At 35.7% G+C, this 16071-nt stretch overlaps 3 protein-coding genes across 4 annotated transcripts; all 3 read left to right on the top strand.

Moving 5' to 3' along the window:
- The first annotated feature begins 511 nt into the window (after positions 1 to 511).
- Positions 512 to 7934, top strand: BAT1 (bidirectional amino acid transporter 1). Of its 2 annotated transcripts, none has more exons than XM_048107425.2 (8): positions 512 to 694; positions 765 to 1025; positions 6181 to 6199; positions 6286 to 6505; positions 6585 to 6766; positions 6851 to 7140; positions 7207 to 7336; positions 7413 to 7934. In XM_048107425.2, the coding sequence occupies exons 1-8, from the start codon at positions 606 to 608 to the stop codon at positions 7758 to 7760; spliced, it is 1539 nt and encodes a 512-aa protein (XP_047963382.1). In that variant the 5' UTR covers positions 512 to 605; the 3' UTR covers positions 7761 to 7934. The 2 variants fall into 2 exon arrangements, with proteins under 2 accessions (XP_047963382.1, XP_047963381.1); XM_048107424.2 differs by lacking the exons at positions 512 to 694; positions 765 to 1025 and adding exons at positions 4250 to 4773; positions 4859 to 5119.
- Positions 7935 to 8874: 940 nt separating this feature from the next.
- Positions 8875 to 11347, top strand: LOC125204739 (Ubiquitin-like superfamily protein). Its single transcript, XM_048103458.2, has 7 exons — positions 8875 to 8942; positions 9062 to 9137; positions 9207 to 9265; positions 9350 to 9528; positions 10215 to 10425; positions 10644 to 10817; positions 11130 to 11347. Exons 1-6 carry the CDS (start codon positions 8940 to 8942, stop codon positions 10809 to 10811), a joined length of 696 nt encoding a protein of 231 aa, XP_047959415.1. The 5' UTR covers positions 8875 to 8939; the 3' UTR covers positions 10812 to 10817; positions 11130 to 11347.
- Positions 11348 to 13130: 1783 nt separating this feature from the next.
- On the top strand, positions 13131 to 15596 carry BBX27 (B-box zinc finger family protein). The gene is made up of 6 exons (XM_048103438.2): positions 13131 to 13336; positions 13518 to 13919; positions 14226 to 14558; positions 14631 to 14810; positions 14891 to 15078; positions 15377 to 15596. Exons 2-6 carry the CDS (start codon positions 13557 to 13559, stop codon positions 15495 to 15497), a joined length of 1185 nt encoding a protein of 394 aa, XP_047959395.1. The 5' UTR covers positions 13131 to 13336; positions 13518 to 13556; the 3' UTR covers positions 15498 to 15596.
- The last annotated feature ends 475 nt before the right edge of the window (positions 15597 to 16071 follow it).

The raw sequence follows: 16071 nt of genomic DNA, 5'->3' as shown, positions 1-16071 counted from the left end.
ACGCTTTACTATACTGCTACATCCGTCTTGTAAAAATTGGCTGAATTCATTTTTCATAAATCCTATATAAATAGTCAATAACTATCTATATAAACCTTTGCTTTTCTTTTTTTTTTTTTCTTTTTTTTAATTTGTGAGTCACACCCTCCATTACGTTATTTTAATTACTCCTACTTTTATTACTTTCTCTCTTATTTTATCTGAAACTTATATTATCCCTGATTAGACTATTCCAATGAGATAAATGGTTATTTTTTTTATTGCTTATTCTTTTTCATGTTATACGCATATTCATATATCATAATTAATTCATACTCTACATGAATACTTTAAAACAACGAATTTCATTATACTTGAAAAGTTTTATCATTAAAACAAAAGAGTTAAAAAATCGAAAATAAAATCCAAATATGTGAAAGAAATAAAAAAACAAAAATAGTAGTCCAAAATAAAGAAGAATATCTTACTCAAGCCAAAGAAAAATATATATGTATAATAATGTGCATACACAATCGCGTATAAAATCAAATCGTGACCCTTCAAATAAAGCAATAAAGTCCACAGAAAAATATACACACTGACAGTGACAACTACTATAATCGACGATGGAAGCTCCCTACCACCGGCTGCCGGATTCCGGCGACTCTCGCCTCAATCAGCTCGGTTACAAGCAGGAGCTCCGCCGCACCCTCTCGTATGTATTTCTCTCTCCTCCGATCTAATTTTCCCTCCAAAAATTAATCCCAAATTTCTGGAATTGACAGCGCAATCTCCAACTTCTCGGTGACATTCTCGATAATCTCGGTGATGACTGGCATAACCACGCTGTACAGCCAAGGGCTCAGCTTCGGCGGGCCGGTGACGATGGTCTACGGCTGGCCGATTGTAGGCGTGATGACGTTCACGGTGGGGCTGTCCATGGCGGAGATCACCTCGGCGTATCCAACTTCCGGCGGCCTTTATTATTGGGCGGCGAAGCTTTGCACGGACGATTGGGCCCCCTTCGCTTCTTGGCTCACTGGCTGGTCAGTTTTCTTTTTTTCTCACCTTTTTTCAAAATAATTGCTCATTACTTTATAATCTACGAGTATATGTTTTCTAGGGATATGAATGTCATATTTGAAAATAAAACTACTTCTACACTCAATGTTAAGACTTTTATTCAAATCAATAAGTCTATGCAACTAAATTTTGTACAACCAAAAATTGGCTTATTTGAGAGAAAAAGTAATTTATATATACATTTAATTAAAAAGTATAGACATACATATAGTATAGGGAACGTGCATAATATTACAGTATTTGTGTATAATTTTAAAAAAAAATTTGAACCATAAAATGTAATTAATGCATACTTTAATTCAAATTTGAAAAATAATAGAAAAATAATTCAAATATAAAAATAAAAAATTGAAAATGAGGCCAAAGACTAATAAATTGTTTTTAATTTGTTAACTAACTATATTTATTATTTTAATATTTAATTAACACATCAAAATAGCTAATATCATCTTGTTTTGGTTGTACAAAATTTGGTTGTTTATCATTACTCGATTGAAATACATGTCAAATTTCTCTTTTTTTAGTTTGTACATGGAGTATTGTTTTAGGCATGTCAAATCCATTTATTTGGGAATGTGGGAATGGAAAGAGTTAGTACTATATGTCTATATGTTATGCGTTGCGATAGTGAAGTGATATTTGCGAAATGAAACACTCCCGTCGTCCCAAACAAGAATATGCACTTTGGGTTCGGCACAAATTTTAATGTAAAATTGATAAAGTAAGAGAATGATACAGAGAAATATGAATTAAAGTATTGTTAGTGGGAAATAAGTACCATCTCATTACAGAGAAGAGTTTCTAAAATTGAAAATCATATATTTTTGTGGAATAGACTAAAAAGGAAAAGTGCATATTATTTATAGAGGAAGTAAAGTGATACTCCTAATATAGATTAGAGATGTGTAGGAGTAGCTGCATATGTGATACTTTGAGTTTGGTATTTCCAACGAATTACAAATGAAATCTAGAGCTCGTTTGTTAGCTAGTTTTGATAAATGTATATAAGATGTTCTTTTCATCCGTTTTAATTTCTTTTACTATTAAAGAAGGGAGTAATAGGGAAAGAAAGATTAACCTAGGAAATAGTAATAAGTTATTGTATAAAAACAACTCAATATGACTCAACTATTATTAGACGAAAGGAATAAAATTGTAGTGATAAAAATAGTGTTAAAAAACAGGATTATTTTAATACTCCTATTCCGTACTTTGTATTAGTTTTCATTTGCTTAGGAAGACGAGATACGAGAATATATGTAGATGAACCTAAGGTGGACGGGTTTCATGTTAAGGGAGGTACCAAATCCAAAATTTGGAAATAGAAGATGGCGGAGAATGTGAAGCAGATGTCTTCATCTCTTTTTTGCGCTATTTCCTTGAGTCTCAAGATTAGAGCTTAATCCAAAGCATTCCCATTCTTAATCCAACGTCTCAAAATCTCTTTTTTCATGCCATTTTCAGCACTACCAATTGGGCCCTTGGTATTTTATTTTCCAAATGCTTTTTATGATGGACCCTTTGTTTTTTTCTAAATGCTTGTATTAAATTATTCTTACCAATTATGGCACGTGATAGAGAAAGAGCGATGGGGCTATCTCGATTGGCTAAAAAAGTCTCGTATTCTGTGTTTATTGCTCCGTATCGTACACGTCGCCACAACACGTTGTTAGCCCCATATTTTAATTGGAATTCTTTAATTGGGAAAATCTAATCAGAACGCCTGTTTCATTATAAGAATTAAGTAATCAAGAAGATATTTTGATCGAGATTCTTAAATAGGGAAAATTTAATCAGAACGCCATTCATTTGTGAATTGTGACTTGCTTCACTTAACCAATCAAAAAGGAGTGTGAAAAATGAAGGTGTTGAATAGCACGCATAACGGTTGATTGTCATTGATATAAATATTAGATTAATGAAATCAATAATCGGATGGAATCATTTATTTTATTTTTCTTCGAAATTTATCAAAACTAGGAGAAATTGCGTGAGGAGACTTTTAACTTTCGACGCAATCTACTGGATTTTATTATAGGAGTAGTATTATTGGGAGTAAACATAACTGGAGTACGTTTTATGGTCTATGTTGCTCCACCTTTCTCCAATCTCATTTTTTCAATTTTTTGATAAAATTATTCATGAAAATTATAAAGTTTACTATGGAATAAAATTCAGAGTCTCAGACCGACACCTACCTACCAATAGTGGCACGGATGGTTATAAAGAAAATGTGACGATGATGGCCAGTTGCTCATAAAGTTGAAAATAAATTTCATTGACTAGAAAATTCCTTAGACCATAGGTTTATCTCCATTCAATTTACAGAAATATACTTGGAATGTGGTTTTATGAATTCAAATTATTAATCAATCTCGATTAAATTACTAAAGTAGATGTAGGAACAATTTATATCTTCCAGTATATATTTCGTTAGACTACTTTGTACATCACCTGTGAAAGGTGCAAAGATTGTGCAGTATATGGTATGCGTTTTATTAGTTAGTGCAAATTATTAATAATATCCTATTTTTTGAAATTTTTTAAATATAGATAAACATGAATCTTTTAACAAATTAGGTTTGGCAAACCTTCTAATCTTTTAATTTATTTAATTTCCTTTTTCTCTGGATTTCCTGTTCACAGAAATTGACTATTGCATTTTCACATTTATTGTTCACACCCACCGACCTGTATTATTGATCTGAATCATCCCTCCTCAATTGGGTTTGTATTTCCCTTGATTCTGCGGATACATTAATTTAGTAATATCTTACTACAATATAATTCATCACATATCTTTGCGTTGACAAACTTTATGTCGATGCTCATTTCTATGTCACTTGAGGAGTATATTATTATTAAACTAGTAATTTATTTTCAAACAAGGGAATTACTCCATCCGTTTCCCATTATGAGTAATATTTTAACTGGGCACGAGTTTTAAGAAATATAAAGAAAATTTGGTTAAAAAAGTTAGTGGGATGTGAGACCCACTTTTTTATATTAGTTTATAATAAAATATGAGTGAAATGAATTAGTGAAATGTGGAATCTATTTATTATTTTTGGTAAAAAATGAAGTGCTATTTTTTATTGGGGACGAACTAAAATAGAAATGAGTACCTCTTGTTCAGGGACGGAGGAGTACAAAATACTCTCAATTAGAAGTTCTAAAATTTTGTCAATTACATTTCCTATGACATTCATATGCTCTTTTTCTCCAAACAAATTTAATCACGTGTACTATCCGGCAATTCAATTTTATTAGTCTAGTAATTTAAGGAAATTGAAAGAAGCAGATATAGAAACAAACCAGATTCCTCCATGAATTAGAGAATGATTGGTTTTTGCCGCGGCTTTGTTTGACCTTACTTTTCTTGCTACAAATCCAGAGTCTTGCAAAATTCAAATTCTTTATTTATTTCTCTGAAACCACAAAAATGGAATTCCTATTGACTGTGATTTGCCAGATTGTAACTGCACATGACATAGCTGTAGCCTGTAAGTAAGTATCTTGAATCCAAAAAGCCTCCCATTTCCGAATATTCATTTCTCAAACACATCAGAGAGCAGAGATGGTGTGGGAGCGAGGCAAGAATCAGTCAGCGCTTCCATCAAACATTCAAGAAACGGCCCGTGATTCCGGTGACACGGGCCATGCACGTCTTCACGAGCTTGGCTACAAGCAAGAACTCAAGCGCGACCTCTCGTAATTCCCCAAAATCCCATTTATAACTTTACTCCATTCTTGATCTTCACTCTCTCATTTCATTTCCTTCATTTGACTCCGCCAGAGTGTTATCCAACTTTGCCTTTTCATTTTCGATCATATCCGTGCTCACCGGTGTGACTACCCTCTATAACACCGGCCTGACCTACGGTGGGCCCGTTTCCATCGTCTTCGGATGGCTGATCGCCGGTTTCTTCACGTTGGTCGTCGGATATTCCATGGCTGAGATTTGCTCCTCTTACCCCACTTCTGGTGGGCTTTATTACTGGAGTGCAAAGCTCGCAGGCCCCAGCTGGGCCCCCTTTGCCTCCTGGATTACTGGATGGTTAGTTCGGAATGAGAATGGAACGTCGTTTTCTTGTTCTATATATGCATACTTTGATGTGGTGTTTGTATTGTTAGTGGCATTAGTTTGAGTAGTGGTTGAATTGGCCTCGAACTTGCAGTTCAATGTAGTTTGTGAGGATAGGATATTTTTTGTTTAGAGAATAGCTATGGTGAACTTAGCCCCATTTTGCTCCGTTTCTGGATAATTGAATGGTAAAATTTGTTTTTTCTGTTTTAGTTTAATGGGAATGGAAACGGAATGGCATCGTGTGATGGGACGGTCATATTGCTATAGTATATCAACCTTGATGATGTTTCTATTGATAAGGGACATGTTTGAGTGATGCTTGGATTGACATTGATGATGTTTTAGTAGTGTTTGAATTGTTAGTAGCATTACTTTGATGGTGTTTCTGCTGTTAGTGGCATTTGTGTGTTTGCTGTTGGGATTTTGAGATCAATACACTTTAGGTAGGGAAGATAAAATAAACAAAACATGATAAGAACATACTTTATAGGTTATTTTTGGTCATAACACTCCAACATAGATGAATATTTTGGGAAAGAAGGTACCTTCCCTAATATTTTGAGCTCAATATTCTTAGTGATGATAGGCTGGTTTCTGGTTTAGTGAATAGTTTATGGAGAACTTAGCTCCTTTTTGTTTGCTTGCAAGATGACAGCTTATTTGTGCTTATCACTTCTAGGTTTTGTGATACAGAGTTGCATCTTGGGCTTGTGTTGATGCATAAATATGCGTACATCTTGATCTTTAGTATGTTGTAGTTCTGTTGTATGTATAATTCACTTTATTGTTAATGACTTTGTGTAGTCAGTCAACAATCCAATGTCATTGATGTAGTTCACATCTCTCAGACTGATTTTTTTAGGTTTAATTTTCTTGCGTCTGAGAAATGAAAATGCAGTTTGCTGTGCCTTTAGTGATAGCTTCCAATTGCTACTCTACTAGCTTAAGCAGTTAATCTGCCTCTTTATATATTAACATACTTTTTGCAAAATATTCATACTAAGATGATTTGCTGTTTTCTCCATGTGCAGGTTTAACATTGTTGGTCAGGTATTTTAACCACTGTAAAATGCATCTCAATTTTTTTTTCTTATATGATTTCTTCTAAATGATACAGTAAATGATTTCTTCTACAGTGGGCTGTTACAACAAGTATAGATTTTTCCCTAGCACAGCTGATACAGGTGATGATTCTCCTCGGCACAGGTGGGAAGAACGGAGGAGGATACGAGGCCTCTAAATACGTTGTTATAGCTATCCACGCAGGACTTCTCCTCTTGCACGCGGCCCTCAACAGTCTCCCCATATCGTGGCTATCCTTCTTCGGACAGGTTGCAGCAGCTTGGAATGTTTTAGGTACTAAAAGGTTTCTATATTCACTAGTGCCCATGTGCAAATATCACAGACTTAACTAAGATTCATCTTTTTCTTTCAGGTGTCTTTGTTCTTATGATCCTCATCCCGTTGGTGGCAACGGAGAAAGCTAGCGCAGAGTTTGTATTCACCGACTTCAACACAGAAAACGGAAAAGGAATCAACAATAAAGTGTACATATTTGTGCTAGGGCTGCTCATGAGTCAGTACACCTTAACCGGTTATGATGCATCTGCTCATATGGTAATATTGCTTTGCTAAATCAATCTAAACATTGAGAGATTTCTGCTTGAGACATGAATACTATGTGACATCTACTTGATCCAGACGGAGGAGACGAAGGATGCAGACAGGAACGGCCCAAAGGGGATCATAAGTGCAATCGGGATATCCATAATTGTCGGATGGGGCTACATACTAGGCATCACGTTTGCAGTGACAAACATCCCGAACCTTCTGAGTCCAGACAACGACGCTGGTGGCTACGCCATTGCTGAGATATTCTACCAATCTTTCAAGAATAGATACGGCACTGGTGTTGGTGGGATCATCTGCCTAGGAATAGTCTCCGTTGCCATATTCTTCTGTGGCATGAGCTCCATCACGAGCAACTCCAGGTAAAACTAACCTATCCTCGAATCACCACCTCAAGTAGTAATCTCACACCACAAACTGTCAAACAGGATGGCCTATGCCTTCTCCAGAGACGGCGCCATGCCATTTTCCGCGTTCTGGCACAAGGTCAATGAGAACGAGGTTCCCCTAAACGCTGTCTGGTTGTCAGCGATCATAGCCTTCTGTATGGCGCTAACGGTATACACACATTTCCAAACCCAAAACCACCCTTCTTGTTTCCAACCACATTTTAACACTGTCTTGATATCTGCAGTCACTGGGAAGCTTAGTAGCGTTTCAAGCGATGGTATCCATAGCCACCATCGGACTCTACATCGCATATGCTCTGCCGATCTTCTTCAGAGTGACTCTGGCTCGGAAGTCTTTCAGACCGGGGCCATTCACCTTGGGGAGGTATGGAGTGGTCGTTGGATGGACTGCGGTCCTGTGGGTGGCAACGATCTCAGTGCTCTTCTCGTTGCCAGTGGAGTATCCAATCACGAAAGAGAGACTGAACTACACTCCAGTTGCAGTTGGAGGGCTGCTGATTCTAACAATTGGTTCATGGATGTTAAGCGCTAGGCACTGGTTTAAAGGTCCAGTTACAAACATAGGTAGCTGATGTAGTTTGTTGTATTTTTTGTATTATGGTGGATATGTATATTGGTGGAGACAATCATGCCATTGCATTCTGTATCTTAAAATTGTACTTAGTCTAGTCATTGTGTTTTCTTGACAATGGGAATTCTTAATTTGTGATCTATTGTGATTATAAGTAAGCCAATCATTTCTTGAATTTTGGATCTCTAATTTCTAACTATTTTAATGAAAAATTACAAATGGAGCCAAATCAAAAACCCCAACTGGATCCGAAGAATGCCTAAAATATGAAAAGGCCTAAATCGAATAATCTATTGGCGTTCATATATGAAATTGGATATAAATAAAACTACCATAAATCCAAAAAATGTAATCGTGATTGAAAATTTTAGGTTTTATTGTACCATACAGCCACTATCGTATGATTTCAAGTATTCGGTTTGGATAACATGCCAATCTGAATTTTGGAAGGAAAAAAAAATCTATAATCAAGAAACCAATCAAATTTTTTATAGGCTATTTTCGATATAAATTTATTGTTATAATAATGCTCCACTGTATATAATATTTCCATCGTTAGCCAAGTAATATGTTTAGTTGGAGCTGACTTGTGTTCTATGAAATAAGTAAAAAAAAAATGAATGTAAAAAATTAGTAATTGTAGATCTTATTTAGTAAATTTTATAATAAAAGTATGAGTTAAATAAAGTTAGTAAAATATGAATTACTATCAGAGTACTCCTTCCGTCTACCCATACAAAGACACATTTGACTTAGCACGATTTCTACTAAATATATCAGAAAGTGGATTGAAAATATCATAGAAAGTGAGTTCTATTTTTTTATATTAATTTTATAATGAAATGTCAGTAAAATAAAGTAAATGGATTGTTGGATTAATTATTAAAATTAGTAAAATGTCGTGGAAGGGTGAAAATCGAAAATAAAAAGTTGATTAATGGATGGAGGTAATAATAAACAAATAAAATAGTTATTCTCATAAAAACAAAAAAATGAAATATTAAGACGATTAATGGCGTGATAAGGAGTAGTATAAATTTATCTCACCAGAATTGAAATTGGATTAATACATAAGTGTAATCAGTTAAAATTCAAATTATTTAAAATTGTGCCGCGGAAGAAACAGAGAGGCCAGTACACTACACTATCTGCGTTTGAGCCACCCAATTTGACTGCATCAATGGTGCGTGCGATCATCTCTCCACTATTCATTCTTAATTTCACGAAAGCGCTGCTCTGGCTAGGGTTTAACCCCCTTTTATTTACTTCTCTATCAATTGACGTTGATTTACGATTTCTTAGGATAATTCAAACGATGAATTCGAACCCCTCTTTGATTATACTCGCGTGCAGCCTGCGCCGGTCATCTGCCTCGATGGTCAGTTATCCTGCAATGGATTGCGTAATTTTTTTTATTGATTTGTGTCTTCTTTTTGGAAATTGGCAGATGACCTAGACGGAACACCTGATTTTGCCTCTAAGAAACGGAGAATCTCTGATACTACTGTAAGTCTTCTTCTTCTTCTTAGTATCAATTGATAGGATGCAGAGGTTAATAGAATTGGGGTTTTGCCCTTTGATAAATATTAGGATGAGAAAAAACAAGATGTGAACTCGAAAGATGTGAAGGTGATAGATTGTGATGGTAAAGAAGAAGAAGAAGAAGAAGAAGAAGAAGAAGAAGAGGAGGATTGGTTGCCTCCGCCTCCAAAGAATCTAGATACTAATTCTAAAAGTATTGGCGAGGACTCAACTTTGAAGGCCCTCAGGTATCTAGTAATCGAAGTGATCTATTTTCTTGTTTTCTTAAGAATTTTAAACAATATAAGAGGGGCTGCTACTATGTGTCTTTTGTTCTTAGTGCTGGTTATGTAATTCAAGGCGATGAATATAAGAGGCTGTTAATATGTGTCTTTTGTTCTAAGTGCTGGTTATGTAATTCAAGGTGATGACAGCTACTTTACTTCCTTGAATTGTGACTCATGTAATAGTCCTACTCTGCTATGTTATAACTTCTGATTTTCTTCATAATAACTGATGTGTTTTGCTCCTTCCTCGATATGTGTTTCTTCATGTTCTAATGCTGGAGTCAAATTGGAAGTGAATGCTTAACTGACTGGATAGGATTTGAATGACATCTTCTGTTTTCATTTTCTGAATATGATTTCCGTTGTATGAAATGATGATGTTTTACTTTTTGAGAATATCTAGATTTTAACCTGTTAGAAGGATGATGCACTGGAGTGAGAATGTGTTTAGGAGTTTTGTTTGTTTAGTTTCTGTAGAACCTCAATCGTGTATCTGAAATTGATGGAATGTAAAAAATGTGAAATATAGTCATCATAGCTACTTAAGCAAGTATGCCATGTGACCAATTGATGGATTTCTGTTTCTTTTAAGTCTTCTTATTAAGAATTTTTCTACTTGCTATTGTCTAAAAAGGCTTCATTCATAGGTTAGAAAGGCAGGAATTGGCATCTTTTGCACAGTCGGCTGATGATGTAGTTCGAGCTGTTGAAGAATCTGTTAGAAAAGACCTTAGTGCTTCCTTACAATCTTCCCCAAAATCTGTTGCCAAGCAGCCGGTGGAGCCTCAACATGAGAGGGCAAAATTTGTAATATCCATCCAGGATAAAGATGAGCTTAAGCAACTTCGAGTGTACATGGTAGGTGCTCTTCCATATTCTCTGTTAGCTTAAATTGGCAGCATATATTGCTCTCAGAGGTAGAATCTGTGGAACAGCTTTGATGTTTGTATGATTCGCTTATTCCTAGCATAAGTCTTGCATTCTGAAGCTGATACAAGCAGTATGGAAGATATGATGTTGTTTTCTTCTGCCAACAAAAATAAAATATTACTACTAAATCAATCATCAATGTGCAGGATGATAAATTTGAACGACTCTTCAAGATTTACGCTGACAAAACTAAGCTGGATGTGAAAAATCTTGTCTTTTGCTTTGATGGGGACAAAGTAAGTCCTGATCAAACACCTAATAGCATTGGAATGGAGGAGAATGACATCTTAGAAGTGCACGTGAAATCAAGCTGATCCCGGGTAAAGTAGCTTTATGATCACGTTCATTTTCTCGATGAATCATGAAAGTTGTTTTCGAGGTTTTGTTATCAGTGCTGTCTTTATTTATATGTTCTATTTTGGGACGATAGCCTCTTCTGTCAAACCTGCATATATGCATGTTGCATCTACTTGCGTGAATTACTATTTGACAACTATGCTGTTAACTAAGAAGTTTTTCATTTACGTAGCCAATGGGATGGACTGGATGACCATATTCAGTCAAAAAGATTTTTTACGTTGAGTTCATCTAGTTGTATTTCTAACACACTTGATGATTACCTTTAATTTCAGGGTGCCAAGCTCACTTCTTCGGAGAGAGAGGGAGATTTTTTTGATTCTGGAAGAATCTGCATGAGATATTTTTCTTTTTTTTTCAGCTCATCACTTTTCTTTTATTCCGCAACTGCAAATTGAAGAAGCCTTTTCTTTACTGAATTGATTGTGGATTTGGTGAAAAACACTGTTTCTTCTGTAGTTGTTATATGGTGTATCATATCATATTTTTGGCACTGCTCTTTTCTTTTTTTTGTTTCTAAGTTTTTATGCCGTTTTTGGTATGAAAGAAAAGTTTATGCTCGTTTTAGTTGGAAAAAGTGCTTTAATCTGCAGGAGCAGTTGAAATTGGAAAACCTATTGATTTTGTATGTAGGAGCAAATATCATGAGTATTATGGACTAGTTGTTTGAGCTTTTGAACATCATATCGCCATGCCTAGATGACTACAAATTCATTTTAATCTTTCAATATTTAACAATTATATTTCAGTACCACCTGTAACTGTAAGATCAGGAGACACCCTGAAGTTGAACACATCGTATTTTCAAATTCAAATGGATAAGCCATTCAAATAGATTTATTATTTAATTAAAATTCAAAATTGATCATATACAATGGTATGTTTAGTGCCGGTCTAAAATTGACAATCAAATATTACTCCCTCCGTCCCAGCTAAGATAACACGTTATTTTCTTTCACGTGTTTTGGAAAAATGATAGTAATAAATAATTAACGTGGAGAGAAAATAAAGTAAAAAAGATAATAATATAGAAGATGGGTAGTGATAAAATGGAAATTTATATATTGTACAAACTCAAAACTCCTCAACACGGCTTCAACACAGTTTCAATACAATATCAACACAGTATAAAATTTCAAGATTTTAATGTCAACACAATATCAACACAATATCAGCACAGCATCAATCATTGACAACCGTTGAAATTCTGTTGACATTTTTCTGTTGATGTTTTTTTGTAATCTGTTGACATTTTTCAATGGTCCATATTATAGTTTTGAGTTTGTACAATATTTAGAGTTTTCATTTGATCACATCCCTATAGAAGATAATGTATTCTACAATATTCTCTAACCTACTTTATTTTTTCTTTATTTTATCTATTTATTATTATCTTTTCAAAATATGTGTGAAAAAGTTATGTGTTATTTTAGCTGGGACAGAGGGAGTAGTACTTTTTAACCAGTTTAGTGTTTATTCACTTAAATTATAGCTAGTATTAATAAATTAGCTTGATCTAATTAATTTAATGACTAAATGTCATATTTGGTCTCAGACTCTCAAACATTTGCCAATTTTTTTTTATTCTACACTTTATGTTTAGAATTTATTTTTTATTATTATTTTTTTTAATGATAGGTGTACTGAACCCGCCTTTTAGCGGAATCCGACTAATCCTGCTCGACCGGACTTGTGGATTAAGGCCGAAAGTTCCCTGCTAGCAGGTGGCGGGGTTTGAACCCGTGAGTCCGTGATCTCAAGGTCACTATAGCTCCACGCTGCGACCCGTTGGTTATGTTTAGAATCTTTGGTTCCAAACAATGAAACAATATGAAGTAAACCAAATGTTTAAAGATATTTTTTGATAAAAATACAAACAATAATCTATCAAAATTTAAAGGCTACTAGGAGAGAACAGAATATGAGCATGTTGAATGACTGTACAGAAAAAAGAAAGAAAAGGGTAAATTGCGTGGGTTTAGAGGAGAAGTGAATTTGGATACGGAAAACTTAGTTGATTAACGTTATTAACTAACTCTAACAAATACAGTTGGGTGTCAGAGAGTTTCCCCATGCTTTGGGGCAATCCTTCCGATGACGTGGCGAGTTCCCATTGGGCTGAGGCGCCAACTATTGCCGTACTATCACATGCTGGATTAGATAACACTTTGGATTATGTCACTCACGCCCACCTCAGCTCCAAAAGTGCATCCAACAGAGATTGAGAAAGAGAAATAAATGGATTAGATAACATATTTGATGAACATTACTAAAAACCAAACCCCTTTTTCTACTCTTTTTTTTACTAAAATAATTATCATCAACTTATGATAGCCCTGCCCTCACTCGCTCAGGCTTCATGTGATTTATTCTATCTTCTTCACTTTTTTGTTTCTTCCAAAAACCTTTTCCTCTTACATCTATGAATAAAGATTCCAAAAGGGGCTCCTAATCTTCTATTCCTAAGCTCACAGACTCATAGGTTGGTTTCTCTTCCCTCATCATGTTTCAATTGAGTATAAATCAGCATAGTTTTGCTAATCCTTCAATCAAATCTGGTCTATTTATAGCATTAGAAACGTGGGATTCCAATCCCTAAATTCAAACCTGTTTCTTGCTTTCTTGATCTTGATCTTGATCAAAGCTACATGTCAATTATGCAGGCTCACACCGCCATGTTCAGGCTCCATCTTCACTAAGTGATGGAGAAAAGGTGTGAATTCTGCAAGGGTTTGAGGCCGGTTGTGTTCTGCAAATCGGATGCAGCGTACCTCTGCCTCTCCTGCGATGCCAAGGTCCACTCTGCCAACGCTCTCTCCTACAGGCATCCTCGTACCCTTGTCTGCGAATCCTGCAGGAATCAGCCTGCATTAGTCCGATGCCTCGACCACCAAATGTTCATGTGCCAGAGCTGTGACACCGTCCGCCACTCCTCTCTCGATCACAGCAAGAAGATAGTTAGCTGCTATGTTGGATGCCCCTCTGCAAAGGATCTGGCTGAGTTGTGGGGGTTTGAGATCAAACAGTCTGCTGAGGATTCAGATGTTTCATCATTGGTTTCTGAGGTTTTGTTTTGTTTTTGTTTTCTTAGCGAATTTTGATCTCATGTGTTTGGTTTTTGGTTATGTGAGAAGCGTGTTTGCTTGTGTTCGCGTCTGGTTTAGTTTCGTTATCTTAGCTAGTTTTGATCTCATGTGATTGGTTTTTTGCTTATCCGGAACTGGAAAGTGTCTTTGCTTTAGTTGTCTCGTCTGGTTTAGTTCGGTTTGGCTCGGTTATGGTCTGGATTGAGTTATTTTGGATGTTGATATCTCATGTTCTTGAAATCTAATTAAAAGAAGAGTAAGTAGTTTTTTTCGAAAAATTTATAGGTAGAAAATGATGGAAGACAGTACAAGAGTAGGTGTTGTTTGATTCTAAAGCAAATCTTGGAGTTGGAGAAGCTTCAGCTCTCGGAGGGGATCGATGATTCATGTCTAGCACATGTGAAGGAGCGGGCGGGAGGGTGGAGTTTCAAGCATGAGGCAACGTGGAAGGAGCACAGAATGCTCGAGGATCAACATCTCGAGCATTCCGATCATGACTTCCAAGTTAAGAAGAGTGAGGAGTCTCCTTTTCACCAACTAGACAGCTTGGCTGGAAATGGGAATCCGATGGCCGGGGACACCTTTTGGCCGAACAGAAGCCCTCTTCACAACAATGAGGTTGTCTATATCCAACATTCATAGTTATATTATGCAATGAATAGTGTGACAGTAAATGAGATGCATGTGCAGATTTGGGCTCAAAATATGCAAGATTTGGGAGTTTGTGATGAAGTGGGATGCTTTGAAGATGTGAACATCCCTGATGTTGATGTCACATTTCAAAGCTTTGAAGAGCTGTTTGGGAGTGAGCATGAGCCAACCAACTCCTTTGAAGATGAGCATCCACCATTTCATGCCACCAAAATTGAGGTTTAAAGATTCATGCATCTTTAATTATTTACTTTGAGGTATTTTTGCAATTTGTGTTTTTGATGGCCTTGTGTTTGCAGCAAAGCAATGATATGGATAAGGAAATGGCTACTTGGGTATCGTTGTTTTCTGTCTCGAGAATCACGGGCGATAGTAGTGGGTCCCACACTCACGACGACGAGGCTTTTCCTAAACACGTGTCGGGTGACGAGGACTTTACAAAGCCGAAAAATGCCACAATGCGATACAAGGACAAGAAAGCTTCAAGGTAAGTCCATTCAGCTCCTTACTTGATGATCAAATGTTACTTCAAGCTAGTTCAACATGACTATGACTAGGTAAGAAAAATAATACTACTAGCATCATTTATACATTATAAATGTACAACTTTTTTCTCTTAATTTCCTTGCATAAGCCACATTGTTCAGAAATAGTAATATACTGTCATGTTCTCTTGGATGACAAGTATAAGTAGTATAGTGGGGAAGCAATGTCTCATGTTGTGTAATACTAATCTGCAAATTAATCATACAAAATATATATGCTATGTTTTTCTGTTGGTTTAGGAATGAAAAGCAAGCCCAAAATACTTGTCCAAGATCAAAGTCCAATATCAAGAAAAGGGGAAACAGTCAAGTTTTGAAAGCAGAAGGTGATTGTGGTAGTAGTGTCTCTACAATCTTCTGAAGTTCTCTTATTTTCTATCTACATTCATCTTTTTTGTTGTACATACACTTTACCCACAGAAATGACTGATGAAGGCTTATTATCGTTCTTTTTTTCTTATATCAATGTTGCTCTAACATTACACCCAGTGAAATTTCATAATAAAGATTTTGGCGAAATAAATACTTTGATCTTTTTTTACATTTAAATGGAAAATTAGATCAATGTTGTGAAAATAGATGCTACGAGAATCATTTTTATGCGACGAATACCCAAATTAGAGGTCAACTGAACCTTCTGCGATTTGATATAATAGTAATGTTTGAAAATATTAAATTCAATTCAACCCTATGAGTTAAGTCCTCAAATCGTAGCCCAATTTGAAACAAATTTATAGTATTAAGTTTGATTTTAGAGGAGCCCAAATTGATGACTTATGCAATTATTGAGCGTAATGACAAAGAGGGAAAGAAGAGGAAAGATTATGTGTCCAATCATTTTCATAAAAACTCAAATATGGGCAAGTTTGGTACTCTACAATGAATAATAAGAGTGTCCACTATACAAGAGCCGCGGCGCGGGGGGGGGGGGGGGG

The sequence above is a fragment of the Salvia hispanica genome, chromosome 6 (genome assembly GCF_029641045.1).
Source record: "Salvia hispanica isolate PSC_SH4W2 chromosome 6, Shi_PSC_v1, whole genome shotgun sequence".
In the NCBI taxonomy this organism is placed as follows: Eukaryota; Viridiplantae; Streptophyta; class Magnoliopsida; order Lamiales; family Lamiaceae; genus Salvia; species Salvia hispanica.
Note: the sequence above shows the minus strand (reverse complement) of the source record. Positions and strands in the feature narration are given on the sequence as shown.